Raw genomic sequence first — 16,116 nt, forward strand, 5'->3', positions numbered from 1 at the left:
ATTCAGTTTAACAATATTTACACTGAATTCACTTAAGCTGCAACAAGTCATATGCTCTTGGGCTGTTGCTGAGCAGTTCGGGAGGGAGATGCAAAGCTGATCATCTGCAGCTAGCTAAGAAATGGCTGAGGAATACATGAAGACCACTGTGTTATGCTTAAAACGTTACAGGAGCTTGGAGTATTGACAGTAGTAGGTGAGTTTTTTATGTATCAGCAGGAAAAATAGTTGTTAGAGAAAAGACTATTTTCTGGTGAGATGGGGAACTGTTGAGCCTTTGAAGGTAAACAAGCTTTTCTGATTTTTTTTTTTTTTTTTTAAATACAGTGTAGTGATAGCACAGTGCTGGATCCATTAGAAATTCTTAAATAGGTATTAAAGGACCAGATTAAACATCACATTTTTCAAAAAAAATTTTTGCTACATTTGTTTCAAGTATCTCCAAAGGTTCTAAGAAGTAGAGGAGATTATAGGAAAAAGTATTGTTCTTTGCTTTTTAAATTTACTTAGTGCATTTGACAGCATTTTTTGAATAGTTAATTTCACTATATCTTTTGTATAGTCAGATTGCCTGTTTGTGTGGGCCTTTCACATAGGATCAAGGATTGAAAAATGTTTTAAAAATAGCCTTACAATCATATTTTCCTGTATTTGTGCTATAGACTTCTGCCAGCATAGCTATATAGTGTGAAGAGGTGTGATCCCTGGCTGACATAGCTGTACTGGCAGAAGCCCTTAGTGTTGATGCAGTTATAGTGGCAAAACTATGCTTTTACCAGCTTGTTGGGACAGGGTCTTAGTGTACTGGAATAAAGCACAGCTTTGGTGGTATGGCTGCATCTATGCTAGGAGTTCTTTGCCAGCATAAAGTACAGATATTCCTACTGATAAAGCACTCCTAGAATAAAAGTAGCATGCCACTTTTGATTGTTGGGGGACCTGAAAATACTTCACTCTTAACATTTGACTGGTTCTCAAACTGATGATATCCTTTCAGCACTTTGTGGTTACAACAAGGTTAAGACTTCTTAATGTTAACTTGTATCCCATTTTGTTTTTTGTATGGGAGGGACCAGTGATGAACTCTTGGAGAGTCTTTGGATGCTGCCAGATTCTCCTAGGTAACAAAACCTGGTGGGTCTGTTAAAAAACAAAGCTGGAGGGGATGAGGAGAAGTTGAAACAAAGCTTACAATTTCATTGTAAATGTTTTCCTTAGAACAGGAGGAACATTGTAAATAGGTTTCCATTTAGAAAACATTGAAAATAGGCACTGTGACTTCCCCAGTCCCCATCTCTAGCTGTGTTATACAAGAAACTGACAACATCCAGGGACTCAACAGATGTGGGTTGTGCTTCAAAACACAGAGCATTACAAACTGTTTGGTAGCACCGAAACAAAAACTAAATTGTTAAAGCCAAGGAGGGTGTAAGTGGTGAAAGCTAGACGTAGGGCTAGACAGGCAGTTTTTCATTTGTTTTCATTGAAGTGTGCATGCTGTGAAGATATAGTGAAGGATTTTCAAAAGGGCTCTACCTTGGACTAACTCTGCACTCAGTGAAATCAGTAGGCCAACACCTGAGTGCTTTTGAAAATCCCAGTCATAATGTAAAAAAGAGTTTGTAAACTAATGGATTTGGTTTATTCTCTGCCAAAAGGCCATACTCTACAAATGAATGTCATTGGCTTGCAGTGGATTAACATGAGCCTTGTACTCTCTCCCATAACTTACTGATGATTGAATTATTTAAAAAGTTAAACTAGATTTTCTGAGAGTAACTGCATTTACCAGTGCAGTAGCAGCAACAAGAGTTAATGCATTTCAAGTCTAGATACAGTGGTGACTTCTTTTTCTTGGGTTTTCGTTGGATTGAAAAATTGACACAGATACAAAAAGTAACCTAAAAATGCTAAAAAAGGAGTGGATTTGTTAACTTTTTAATATAAATAACAAAAGATTATTTTGAGAACAGTGATTAGAATAAGTGACTGACATCCAATTAACTGCAAAGGGGTCCTAGTAATCACTTTTGCAGTATTGTTTTATCTGTGCTGGAAGGAGGTGGGAGTTTCATGCCCTTCTCTTCCCAATCTTTTTAGGTCATAGAAGAGAGAGAGAAACTGAAGAATGACAGAGAAGCAAGGCAGAAGAAGCTCTATTATCTGAAGACTGAATTAGATAGACTTCGTAAACAACAAGGTACATAATGCTTATTCTCTTCCTTCCCTTTTCTCCCAGGATGTGCTCCAAAGGCCCTTCGTACAAATCAGAATAAGTACAGATCAAAAATAATAGTCTAGAATATGAGATTTAATTTTTTCCCACCCCAGAATTTTTTTTAGAAAGCAGTGACTGTAACTGCATTACCATCATGCATGTAGGAAAATGAAGCAGCCATTCTGTAACTAGCAGTTGCTTACACTGCCTTTGGAATTGGAATCTCTTTGTACTGACCCAAAGTGTGTAGGCCAGGACTTGTGCCCAACTTTCTGAAATGTGCCATTGAGCAACTTGACAAATTAAGTTTACTTCACTTTGTACATTGCAGCATGTTAATGTAGCAGAAAAGGGGGCCTGTCAGTTTGCCCTTCACTCACTTGTTTTTAGTAAATCTAATCTGGAGAGAAAGGATAAATTCCTCTTTGGGGAGACAAGATAGTTGAGGTAATATCTTTTATTGGACCGGTTTCTGCTGGTGGAAGGTACAAGTGTTTTTGCTACACAGAGCTCTTCTTCAGGTCTGGGGAAGGAAATCCAAGTGTCTGAGCTAAATACAATTACAATCTATGTTAACCTGTATTTAGTGCAGACACTCTGATTTCCTTCCCCAGACCTGAAGAAAAGTTCTGTGTAGCTTGAAAGTTAGTACCTTCCACCAACAGACGTTGGTCCAGTAAAAGATATTACCTTGCTATCTTATCTCTCCCATATCCTGGAACCAACATGAATACAACAACAGTGCAAGCAATCTTTTAACAGAGTCAAACATATTTTTGAGTAATTTCAAACTTTTGTTTAACCAACAAAAGATTGAATTGTTCCTTCACCCCAGGAAAAAGAGTCCTTCAGGATAGAGTTTGAGAGCCATTTGTGGAGCAATGCAAGGAAAACCAAGGACTGCTTGTTTGGTCACACAGTAAGAGGGAAATTTAAGTTTCTCTCTTGGGGTGTGAGCTGTGTCCATTGTGCCTATTTCCCAAGAGCACAGCTTCATCCTTCTTTCCTTTCTGGTCAAAAACTCTTAACGTAGATATTTCCTAGGTATTTTATAAATTTAACAGTTAATTATCTGACTGGAATAATTGTACATGTTTTAACATGATTTTCCTCTTGCGCTTCCTACTCCTCTACCTCCTCGTTTGGCTCAGGGGAGATGCTGCGGAAGAAAAGGCGGGAGAAGGATGGGCACAAAGACCCTTTATTAGCAGAGGTGAACCGGCTACAAGAAAACATTATGAAGGAGATTTCTGAGCTGCACAAGGAGTCTGATGCAGCAGAGAAGAAGCAATCTGAGCTTGACAAGGTAGCCCAGATCCTGGGGATAAACATTTTTGAAAAACCCCGGAAACCATCCATGGAAACTAAAGAATCCGCCGAAAAAAACAGCAAGTCAGAGAATGCAAAAGGTCTGGAGAAAACGCCCTTCTCCAATAAGGTAAAATCTTAGACTTGGTGTTAAATGATTTCCTCTCTTTGAGAAGAGGGCTCTGGGGAGGCGTCTGTTCCCAGCCACTCCCTAGGACATCAGGGCAAGACTTACTAAGCTAACATTTGTATATGACATTATCGGTGCACACATACATACATGCCTGTTCACTTTCGGGGAATGCCATCACTCTTCATATGGGCTCTCTACATTTAAAGGGGTAACAGTAACCCCAGAATAGATTACTTACATTCCAGGGGACAGTCCTAAAACTTTTATGTAGGTCACATGTACAACAGCCTCTGAAGGGGGATGTATATGTTTGGGAGATGTATGAGCCAACTTTCTGAATGGGTAACATATAGTTGGAGGGGAGATGGTATTCACCATAAATTTGGTTTGTTTTGTTTTTTGTTTTGTAGGTGTGACCATATTGTGTATTTTGCAAAGGGGTTGATGGGGGTGCAGCAGTTCAGACTATGGAGCATTCCACTCTTTATTACTTTGTCTTATGTTGTTTGTACTCTGTATACTCATAGTCAACTGATTTCCTTTTAATGGTTGCCCATTTTAACTTGGAAAATTCTACACCCTCACCAGGAACATGGTATATTCTTAAAGGTACACGAAATACTGGGATTAATCTCTTAGATTCACCTAGGCGTTCCGATTGGTAACTTTTTAATAAAAAGAAAAAGAGGAAAAATTGGTTGTGGCCTTTTCTAATCTGACATGAAGATTCTGAACATTTTTCTTGGCCTTGGGCAGGGCTGAAAAAAACTCTCCATGGCATGAGTGTGTCTGTCTCTGTGGCAATACTTTACAATCCATCTGTCTGCTGAGACTGGATAGTCAGTGTGTGGTGGCACAAACCCTCTTCAAATATGGAAGGTGAAAACATAAAATGAGTGGTAAAGAAGTGAAGCACCAACTTTACAGTATTGCCTGTTAAACAATAAGGCTGTTCTCCTGCATTAGCTTTTTTCCTTTATGGTTTCTGTTGGTATTGAAGAGAGATCCTGTGATCTGCATGCTGCTCACTTTCTGCTAAAGCGAAGAAGCATAAAAGGAGGTGAGAAATGATGGCCATCTGTCATTGGGTCAATATGATCATTCCAAAGGGATGTGACTTATTGGGGTCTGTCCCTGCTATACACACAATGCCTTATAGGACCACAAATATGAGAGTGTATATAAAATGAACAGCATAAGCAATCCCACTTTTTAGATATCATGGATACACTTTCTTGCTCTTTTGACAGATCGTGTGTTGCCCTCTACATTCTCTCGGTGAGAGAATTCTATGTTCGCTCTGTTCCTGAGTAGTCAGTAGTTACGGAAGTAGCCACTGGGTGTGTAGATCTCTTCCGGCTCCATTATCAAAGAGAACTTCAAGTAGGGATCACTAATGAGAAGATATGGAGTGGTCATATAGTTCGATTTGTTTGGCACTGGGAACTGAATAACTTGGAGATGGTGCAACAGATCCATGCTTTGTGCCAGCTCAATTACTGTAAAATGTTAATTTTTGAGGCAGTTGCACAGATTAGAAATGATCATATGATGCTGTTTCACCCAAATTCTGTATTTACCAAATGGCAATATCTACAGGTCTTTGTCCAATGCTGACTCAATCTTATGTCCCTCTTGGGTATTGTTTGATTTTTTTCACTCTCAGATTTTCACCTGTACCTCAGGTTCCTGATTTAAGATACTCATTTTGTTTACTTTTAAAAATGGTGGGGTTCTTCTGCTGTAGGACTTAGGCCTTTACAGGTCAGTGTCCATCAGCATAGACTTCAAGTGCGTAAAAAGTGCTAGCGTCTGTTCCAGGCTGTATCTAAGCACAAGACACACGTTGTACCACATAAACTTGGGTAAAAAAGGCTTCTTTCTGGCTCCTTGGAAACCATGAGCCTGTTGGAAAATACAAGGCACTTGTTTAGCTTTGCAGGGTGTTATTCTTTGCCTGTTAAATAGTTTTGAGTTAACTGATTCAAGTTATTTTTACAATAACCACAGTATGGCAGTAGGGAGTTTTTTAGATACTCCTGGCAATGTTTAGCTGGTACTCTAACTGGCACCACTCGGGTACATACACTTACCCCATGAAGTGGGAGGATGCTTGCCCTGGGGGTATTTGCTCATTTGGTTCCTTGATTACATACCTACTATCTAGCCATTACATCTGGGAATCTTATTGGAAGCTCTTCATTGGCCACACAGCATCTGAGTCTGCAGAGCCAGCTCACTGAAACGGTGGACTTAGCCTGAGCCTTGACTAGCAGGTGATATATATTTTTTGTGTGTGTATGGTCTCTGCTGGAGGCAGGTTTTGAGTTCCAACACACCATGTGTCCTTCTGTGTCTTAAAGAAATGTTTCCTTGTGTTCCATTTAGGAGTCAAAAACAACAAATGAAAAGTCCAGAGGTAAAAGTCCCAAGCCTGCAGAATCCTCTTCTCAGTCGTCCAAGCATCCTTTCCAGTTGGCCAATATTTATGAATATTATGACGCAGGGAACCACTGGTGCAAAGACTGCAATACCATCTGCGGGACCATGTTTGACTTTTTTACACATATGCACAATAAGAAACACAGACAGGTATGTGTCAAGCCTTCTTCATTAAGTAGATTTCATGTTATAAGGAATTACATGCTGAATGATCAGTCACAAAATTACCCTTTGCAAGAGAGCCTGAAGTAATATTGAACTCAAGAGCAATTGCCTAATGTAATTTGCTTAATGTAAAGCTTCAGCAGTTTGTGTAACTTTTTAATTAGCGTAAATGGGGCTTTTGTATCTAGTTCAGTAGGGCACCAATTTTTAAAATTTGCATTTCGAACACCACCTACTTGATCTAATTTATCTGTTACCTTTTCACAGGTTATTTTCTTTATAACAAATGACAAAGAGGGAAGGGAAAAGGGAATAGAACATAGTTCTTGTACATATTTGTATTCTGATTTTGGTTCTCACTGTATTAAAGTGATGTAAAAAGAAAAAACAAAAAAGGTGTATTTGACTTGTTAGTGTGATGAATGAGTTTGTATGCCTCTGTCACTATGCAAATAGACCCTGGATCCTTACAACAGACCTTGGGCTTCGAAGACTCAGAGTGAGACCAAACAAGACTTCGTAAAACGCATCGATAAGATAACGGTTCCCGCCAAAGGTAACATTACTTCCTTTTCTCCTACATATGATCTTGATCTGCCCTCCAGCAGGTTCCAGCTGCTCTGGGAGAGGAAGTCCAAAGGTTTTGATTGTGGTTTTAGATTGTGTGTAAAACCTTGCTATGTATGGGAGGAGTATGGTAACCATTCCAAGTTAGGTGGGAATGTTTCATTCCTTGATTATTCAAGTTTAGAAGAGCATGGAGTGAGATTGTAGGGAAATATAAGCTGTTTTTAACATTTGACTTTTGTGGTGGTTGCTTCTTCAAAGCGTTAGGTGGTTTGTTTCCTTCTCTCCAGATGTTCTGAGATGATCTGTTGCTGAAGCATTGGGAGTAAGAAAAAGGTTGCAAAATTTAGTGTTTTGGGTATTTTAGCTGCTCTGAAGCCTGTAACTTTCCTTTATATATTTGCTTTGGTCCTGGGAAGTGCTCCTGAGAGGCCTGTGATGTAAACTTGTTGGGTTCGAGTGACAGAGACCAGAGGAAAGGATTTATGGTGAATTGGGAAGGTATAATGTTTGGATAAAAAAATCCTACTGCACACAAGTGATGTACATAACAGTCCTGCTAGGAATTGATTTACTATCTTGTACATAATCTTCTCAATCTGGTGTTTTGAATAATGGCATTGGAGGAAGGCTCTGCTATATGTTAGGTTACAGTAGGTTGTTTCCTGTGGGCACAAAGATGTAATGAATTAAACTTTATAGAGAAAGTTGCCTTTTTTCCCAGGTGTGCATTGTGGATTTTGAGTGCTTTCCTTTAGAAGGCTTTGCAGTTTTAGGTGGTGGTTAGTATTTGAATGGACTTCATGTTGGAGATGAGAAAGCAGATAAAAAGCACAAGCACTAGCAGCTTAATATTTTAAGAAATGGTAGTGGATGAGGGAAAGAATTGAAAATAATTCTCCCAGCCATGATGCTGAAGATAGGATGTATTAAATCTAAGGAGTATTCCTGGCAAGTTCCTATACTGGAAGTGTAAAGAATAGTTTGTCCAATTCCAAGAGCATGAATAGGAACGTTGCTGGAGATTCTACATCACTGGTACTTGTCATGGATTTTTTTCCGGCTTTTATTAAGGTTAGGCATTTTCTTCTGTTTTATGTCTCTATTTTCTTTTGCCTTTTCAGGCTCTGAGTTTCTGATTCCCATCACTGGATATTATTGCCAGCTCTGTCATGAATTTTTCGGAGATCAAATCTCAGGAGAGCAACATGTGAAAAGTCATCCCCACAATGAGAAATACAAGGTTGGTACCTGCTGTACCAGCAGTGAGCCATTCCTTGGTTAACCTCTGATTCTCTCTCTTTTCCTTCCCTTTGAAATAATACTTGCCTCATGGTTGAGTAGTGTGACCTTTTACTACTTAACAAATTAAACACACTAAGAACAAGAAATAGAATTTACCAGCTTATATAGAGGCTCGTTCATCTGTGTGGTACTGAAGTCAGGCTTTAATCCCAGTGCTGACTTTCAAACATTTCAGTAGAATATAGGATGTAATTTTAATGTTTTCTTAGCATTGAGTTGCAGAATTCTGGGTGTGAAACCCTTATTTCCTGTTTCTTGGTAGGAAGAAGATCTCTATTCTCCTAACAATGTTGAACTGGCAAGTCAGAACCGTTGTAGAGCAAAGTTTTATTTCTTTAGTAACAGCTGCTGAGATTGTGCCATTTCTTTTCACAGAAACATGTGGATGAGAATCCACTCTATGAAGAGAGGAGAAACCTGGACCGTCAGGCTGGGTTGGCTGTGGTCCTGGAAACAGAGCGCAGGCGACAGAACGAGATGAAACGGAAACTGGGAGAAAAGCAAAAAGAGGAGAAAGATGAGAAGAAGGCAAAAGTGGCAAAAAAAGAAGAAACAAAGAGCACTCCAGAGCTGGGAGAAGGGGTTAGTGAAACTGGTAGTACTCAGGCCAAAATGGATACTGCTGGGCGGAAACTTGGTATTAAGCTTAAATTGAAGAAGGAAGAAAAGAAGGAAGAGAAGAAGGAAGAGAAGAAGGAGGACTCAAAAAAGGAAGAGAAGAAAGAAGAAAAAAAGGAAGAGAAGAAGGAGGACTCGAAAAAGGAATCGCCAACTCAATCTTCCTTTGGAAAGTTCAGCTGGAAAAAGAATGAGCGAGAGGATAAAAATCAAGGAGCAGTTGCAGCTCCCCCAAAGGAGGAGAGTGTTGAAGGAAGTAAAGATAAGGAGGAGGGCAAGTCTCAATCTGGGAAACCCCATGCCAAGCCCATTGAAATTAAACTCTCTGGGAAGACGGTTATACCACACACTAGCCCCTGGACGCCAGTCGCTTCCACTTCAACACAAGCAAAAATTCGACCCAATCTGCCAGTCCCTACCATGATTTTCAGGAAGTCTGCAACTGCAACAGTAAGCAAACCAGCACCTTTGAACACTTTTTTGTCTATAAAATCCTCTGGTGCCACCACCAAACCACTACCTGTGGTGAAAGAATCCAATGCAGATGTTCTGCTGCCTCCAGATATAATCTCAAAAGCGTTTGGGGGAGAGGAGGTAATTTTGAAAGGGGCACAGGAGGATATGAAAGTGCCAGAGAAGAATGAATCATCTGAAAAGCCACCTCCCCCTCCACCCTCAATTCCACCCCAAGCTAAACAGACAGCAGTCATCCCAGCAGATGAAGTGGCACCAGGGGTATCTGAGAGTGACCAGGAAATGCTGGCAATGCTGGTGCGCCCCCCTCCACCACCACCTTCTACTGTTTTTAGTGAGCAGGCTAAAAAAATAGAGAAACGGAACTCTTGTCTGGCCACTGCAAATGCTAAAGACCTCTATGATATCTTCTACAGTAATGGTGGAAAGAATTCATCTGATAGCAAACTTGCAAGTTCTCCAGTTCCAAATGGAGATAACCTTAACATAGCAAAAACAGAGAGAAGCACAGACATGCCAGCAAACTCTAAACCAAGTAACAGTCCATCTTCCATGAAAGAAACTTTCCAGAATATAGCTGCTTATTCAGAGATTAGTCAGGTCCACTCAGATGGGGGGGCCTCAGAACCTGAGAAAGTAGAAGTCCAGGAGACTTCAACACCCTATACAGAAAAGAGCACTGAAATCCCAAACAGGGGTCGGGGGGAGGTGAGCTATGAATCCCAAAATGTTCTTGGATCAGACTTTCAAGCCAAATCCAGAGAGGAGGAAATCACACAGTCTAAAGATCAAGCAGCAATTGCTTCAGTTCCTTGGGAGACTGAGGTAGAAATGGAAACTATTGATCAGGCAGAAATTAGTAAGAAAACACCAGACCCTCAGATGCCAGAAGTGTCAGTCACACAGTCGTCAGAAATTAAAACTGTCACTCATGTCCAGAAAGCTATAGAAATGAGAGAGATGGGTAGAACAAGTGGAGAACAAGAGGCCTGCCAGGAATCCCAAGATCCACAAATAATTGAGGTCCAAGGGAAAACCAGAGAGGAGAAGAGAGACAGTACTGTGGATACCAAAGCAGATGTATCTAATACTTCTAAAAAAGATATAGAGATGGAAGACTCAGAATTAACAGGAGCTCAGTTTGAACTTAGTCTCAGACACCCACGGAACCAGTTACCTGAAAGACCCAATAAAATCCACAAGGTGGGAGATCCCAGTTTAACAGAGAAAAAATTAAGTGATGACAGCTGTAAAACTAATACAGAAATTGACAGCCCAGAGTTGCCATATGTTCAGAGTGAATTGGTTCCTGAACGACTAGACACATCAGGTAAAGTCAGTGAGGAAAAAGTTTCAGTAGCGATAGTGATAGAACATGATGCATCCTTACAAGGTGTAAAACTGGAAAATGTAGACTTGGAAAGGTCTCAGTCAGCAGTTATTGATGAAGCCCTCCAGACTTCAGAGATCCAAAATAGGGTTTCAGAATTGACAGCAAAATGCCCAAGTGAATTGGACTCCTCCCAAACTAGTAATAAAAACGAACAGGTCATCTTGGTTAGTTCTCAGTCACAAAGTAGTCAGGAACTACCATATACTCAAACGGTAGATAATCCAGAAATAAACAATGGTTCTAATGAAGTCAACGTCTCTGTCACGTGTTTCACCAATGTAGAAATGAAAAATAGCATATTAGTGGTACAAGAAGAGCTCAGGCATGAACATTCAAGCTGTGTGACGTTAGACAGCCACCACCAGGAGCAGGGTGTCACAGAGCTAGTCAGCGCCTGCACTGCAAACACTCTTGAACCCAATTCCAGCTTAGAATTAATGTATGATGTTGAAAATAATACATTGAGAGGCCCTGAATCAGATATAAAGTTAGGGAATTTTACTGCAGAAAAAGATGCATTAGAAATAGGAGGTGTTGACTTTTCTAGTGCTCAATCTGATATGGTTCAAGAGCCACTAGATGCTCTACCAGCAGACTTCAGTATGGGTCGTCTTGGAGGAGGGACCCTTACCCACACAGAAATAAATCAAGAGGTCTTAAGTACCTCAGCAGCTAATGACTTTGACCTTAACACCACTTACTCAGAATTTAGCTTTGAACAATCAGAAACTCTCACGCTAAATTTTAATATGGAAAATGAGAAAGATTCCTTAAAGCCAGAAGATGTGAAACCTAGTGACACTCCCATCCTGAAAGCAGAGTTGGAGTTAGAAAGCATTGATTTCAGTTTGGGGGACATTGAAGTGGAACGTGAACATCTTGGTATCCTAACAGCAGGAATTCTAAATGAGGATACTGAAGATCTCCCCAAATTAGAAACCATTGCATCCATCGAGCTGGAGCCCAGCAAAACCAGTGAACTGAGCATTGAGCAGCCAGTGGATGAACCAGAGATTATTGATTTTGTTGCATTAACTTCTGGTGATCAAGAAGACAAATTTTGCACCCTGATCTCTGAATCAGCTGTCCCACACCTTGAGTCACGCTTATCAAATAGTGACACTACAGAAGTGGGCATGCCAGTTCTAGAAATACAGGGCATTCCTCCAATCTCTGAGATCCTTCTGCAAGTGGAGGAGAGCAAAGATAGCACAGCAGACATTTCTGAAATGCCATCATTGAGCTGTGATGGAGACAGTGTGGAAAACCAGGCTGCTGGATGCATTGAAACTGTCCTCCCAGAGCTCAAGGAAACACCTGCAAAGGAGGACAATGGATTGTGCATTGTTCAGAGCAAGACAAAAACTGCTGACAGTAGTTTGGAAGCTAACAAGTTAGCTTCAGTAACTGCTGAAAGCTCAGCAGAGAGCCCAGTGGGTTGAAATGGACCCAGCCAGTCTCAATATTTGAGGAGCCAGTGCTGGGATTTTGTTATGTATATTCTTTGTTTCAGTTTAATATGGGAGTATTTTGCATCCTACAGTAGATACTGACTAAAGCTTACACTTGTTTTACCAAAAACCAGACGCACACTTTATTCTGTACATACTGGATTGTGTAAAGTGTTTTTCTTGTGAAATTTCACCTATTTCTTTTCTGTACTCTGCCATTAAAATGGAATCTCATAATGTGTGATTTGGTTGTTTTTGTTTTTTTTGTCTTTTATTCTTTACCATTTTTGGATGGTTTCCAGTTCACACGTTTCCATCAGTAACATTCCATGACTAGCCTGTGAGACAAGCTCAAGAAAACCCATTCAGAACTTAAGGAAACGGACACTCTTGCAGAAGAATTGAAACTAAAAGTTTATTTCAAATGTAATGCATGATTTTGATTGCTTCCATTGTTTGAAATGCAGAAAGTGTGAATAGAGTTGACTTTGTTTCATGTCCTGTGGTTTGTAATTACTGTTGTATTACACCTGTACTTAAATGGTCTCATACTGTATTGTATAAACACATGTGGATACCACCTCACTAAGCAAGGGAGAAAATCTGTCAACTCACTTTTGAAGAAGAAGACTAATCGGTAAGGCTCTGTGGCCTGACACCTGGACCAGACATTTTGAGGTCACTTACATGATTTGAAATGGCCTTTCTTTCATTGTATTGTGATCCAGTAACTATTTGTGTTAAATCATTTAGCAGCTGCCCTGCTCTGAAGAACCAGAAGATCTGAACCCTGGTCTCAGGAATTGGACTCGCTCGGTGTGTCACAGCCGCATACATGCCCACCCTGAATGGTCCCTGAGCCATTAAACCTGTAGTGTGATGGTTTTCATTTGTACAGTTTGTCAAAAATTAAAGCGTTAAAATGTTTGCTTGCATAAATCTAACATTTTTTATTTGTTAAATCATTTAAAATAAACTTATGGTGATCAAAAATATATTTTTCTAAATTTTCATTATTTAATTTCAAATAAGTATTTCATTTTAACCAGCTTTGAAATTCTGCACAGGTGATGAGAGACACAGATGTAACAGCAGTAGAGAAGTAAGTGCTTCGAGTGATTGCTCATGTGTATTCCACAATAGATGTGCGTGCTCGCCATGTGCACTGGTGCTGGAAATTTTCCCCCTAGCAGTACCCGTAGGGGAGTGCCCTAGCAACTCCTGGAGTGGCGCCTCCATGGCGCAGTATAAGGGGGGCTGTGCGCTCCCCCACCCTCAGTTCCTTCTTGCCATCAGTGAAGGTGCTTTGGAACTGATCTGCTCCAGCTTTGCTGTACCTCGTCCCAAAAACTTTTTGTTTGTTCGGTGTATGGTACCTGTAGTTAGTTTAGTTTAGCTAGAGCGCCTGGGCTAGGGCGTGCCCTGGATTTTAAGTCGTGCAACACTTGTAGGCGACCTATGCCAGTGAGTGATCTGCACATGGACTGTTTACGCTGTTTGGGGGAAACTCATCTCCGCGATCGCTGCAAGATTTGCAAGTCGTTTAAGCCTCGGACCAAGAGAGAACAGGACATCAGGCTCCAGGCTATTCTGATGGAGTCGGCGCTGACCCCGGCTCCAGGGCGCTGCTCTGAGTCGGCACTAGGCACCTTGGTGTCGGTGCATGGTGAACCTTCAGCGCCACTGACTAGTCGGCACCGTTCTACGTCCACGGGGCATGCCAAGAAGGGTAGGAAGAGGCCGCCTTTGCCGCGGCATGGGAGTAAACCCAGGACAGAGGCTAGACCCATGTTGGGCAGTCCTCGATCCCCACCGGCCTCTAGGCCTCTGACTCAAGTCAAGTGGAGTAGCCCAGCCCATTTGGAGCAGGCCTCCCTGGATGTCCGGATGCCCTCCACACTGGAGGCCCTGCAGGCGGCCTGGGATGTTATGTCGGCCCCACACTCTAAAGGCAAGCCGCTGCTGGGATCTCCGCAGTCGCCCCTGGCTTGGTACCGGTCTCGGTTGAGGGAACGTTCCCGATGCTGTTTGCCACCCAGCATCCGTTCAGGGCAAAGTCCATGTGGATCGCCCTCGACGCCCACTAGGCTGTCTGGTTGGGTTCCGTCTGACTGAGACTCTTGGCTCCACTCCGCCTCGAGGAGCAAACAACGATGGAACCGAGGCAGATGACACCAAAGGTCCTCATCTCGGAGAGGCTACGCAGCTGGTCACAGCATGAACGTCGACGTCGTTCCCGTTCATCATCTTGCTCCAGGACCTTGCCACGGCACCGCCTCCACAGCCCCAGGCGTCGATCACCGGCATCTTGCCATCACGGGTCCGCCTGCTGGAGCTGATCGCGGAACAGCTGTTACCAACGGTGCCGGTCCTCCATGTTGGGATTGTGGTCCCATGGTCGGCATCGCTCCCGGAGCCGCTGCTCCTCCCGGTCCAGGGACAGTGGCAGGTCGTATGTCAGCCCAACCTCCCTTTGTAGTCGTCCATCGATGGGCCAGGCCGAACAGCCAGCTCTGCCAGTGCCACAGTAGGTGCAGTGACACCGTGGCCCCTGAGGCAGCCCCCAGTGGGGGCTCGCTTGGTGGCTGGAGCCTCAGAAGGACCATCGGCCTCCCTCTCCAGACCTCCAAGGGAAGGAGTCGGTGGGACGTACATCCTCCACACCATGCCCAGAGACCGACCAGGTGGTGGACCCTCTTGTGCCGGTGGACACAAAGTACCGCTCCGGCCTCCTCACCTTCCCTGGATGAGGCGATTACGGCCTCTCTGTCCCGCAGGAGGACTTTAGGGTCCACTGAAGAGCTCTTAAAAAGGGTGGCATCAATCCTCCACCTCCAAACAGAGGAGATGGAGGAGCCCTTGGACTCCCTGTTTAATGTACTGTCCTCCTTGGCACCAGTCAGGGTGGCCTTGCCTCTCCACGAAGGGGTGGCAAAAATTTCAAATGCCCTGTGGCAAGCCCTGGCCTCATTGGCCCCCATCTCTAAGAGCGCGGAACGCAAGTATTTTGTACCCGCCAAGGGGCATGAATACTTATAACCCACCCTGCTCCTAACTCCCTGGTGGTAAAATTGGTCAACCACAGGGAATGGCAGGGCCAACCAGCCCCTACCCTGAAAAATAAAGATTCAAGGAGGCTGGACTCATTTGGAAGAAAAATTTATTCATCCTTGAGCTTCCAGTTATGGGTGGCAAACCACCAGGCTCTCCTGGGCCAATATGAGTTCAGTCTGTGGGGTTCCCTGCTCAACTTCGACTACTCCTTCCGGGAGCATGACAGGAAGGAGTTCAAAGCGCTGGTGGAGGAGGGCACAGCGGCTGCCAGGGCAACCCTGCAGGCAGCTTCGGATGCAGCGGACATGCCACGTGGTCCATGGCCTCCACGATGTCCATGAGAAGGGCGTCAGGGCTCCTGCTCTCTGGGCTGTCCAGCGAGGCCCAGACCTCTCTGCAGGACCTTCCGTTTGACCGCAAAGCTCTGTTTGCAGAACAAACGGATACAAAGCTGCATGGCCTGAAAGACTCCCGCACAACTCTCCAGACTCTGGGTCTCTATGTTCCGGCTCTGGCTAAACCTAAGTTCAAGCCACAGCAGACTCCCACTCAGGCCACCCAGTCAAAATACAAGACTGCTTATAAGAAGTCGCGGGACTATAAGAGGTGCCCACAAAGGCAGTGTCGGTCTGCTCCCCAGCCTGGGTCCTCCAAGGGCAAGCAAGCGGGGAAAAGGCGGTTTTGACAGGATGCCCAGGGGCACCATGCCAGTTCTCATCAGGGATCCACCCTCAATAAAGCTTCCCTTCTCCAATCAGTTGTGTGCTTTCCTCCCGGAGTGGTCGTGGCTGACCTCAGGCCGATGGATCCTCAAGACCATCTCCCAGGCCTACACTCTCCAGTTTACTTCCTCCCTGCCCAACCACCTCCCGCCCCCGTCCCTCCTGGGGGACCCCTCGCATGAGGCTCTGCTCGAGCAGGAGGTGGGGCGGCTCCTGTGCCTAGGAGCGGTGGAAGCGGTACTGGGGGAGTTCAAAGACAAGGGGTA

At 43.3% G+C, this 16,116-nt stretch overlaps 1 protein-coding gene across 6 annotated transcripts in view; it reads left to right on the plus strand.

Annotated features, from left to right (window-relative positions):
* ZNF318 (zinc finger protein 318) overlaps positions 1-13,069 on the plus strand; it is a 36,471-nt gene extending 23,402 nt beyond the window's left edge. For all 6 annotated transcript variants that reach the window (XM_034764897.1, XM_034764898.1, XM_034764900.1 and 3 more), the window contains 6 exons: positions 2,101-2,200; positions 3,370-3,656; positions 6,048-6,251; positions 6,723-6,822; positions 7,958-8,076; positions 8,514-13,069. In XM_034764897.1, coding sequence (XP_034620788.1) covers positions 2,101-2,200; positions 3,370-3,656; positions 6,048-6,251; positions 6,723-6,822; positions 7,958-8,076; positions 8,514-12,065 — 4,362 coding nt within the window. In that variant the 3' untranslated portion in view covers positions 12,066-13,069. The remainder of the gene's footprint in view (positions 1-2,100; positions 2,201-3,369; positions 3,657-6,047; positions 6,252-6,722; positions 6,823-7,957; positions 8,077-8,513) is intronic.
* Positions 13,070-16,116: the final 3,047 nt, after the last annotated feature.

The sequence above is a fragment of the Trachemys scripta genome, chromosome 3 (assembly GCF_013100865.1).
Source record: "Trachemys scripta elegans isolate TJP31775 chromosome 3, CAS_Tse_1.0, whole genome shotgun sequence".
In the NCBI taxonomy this organism is placed as follows: Eukaryota; Metazoa; Chordata; order Testudines; family Emydidae; genus Trachemys; species Trachemys scripta.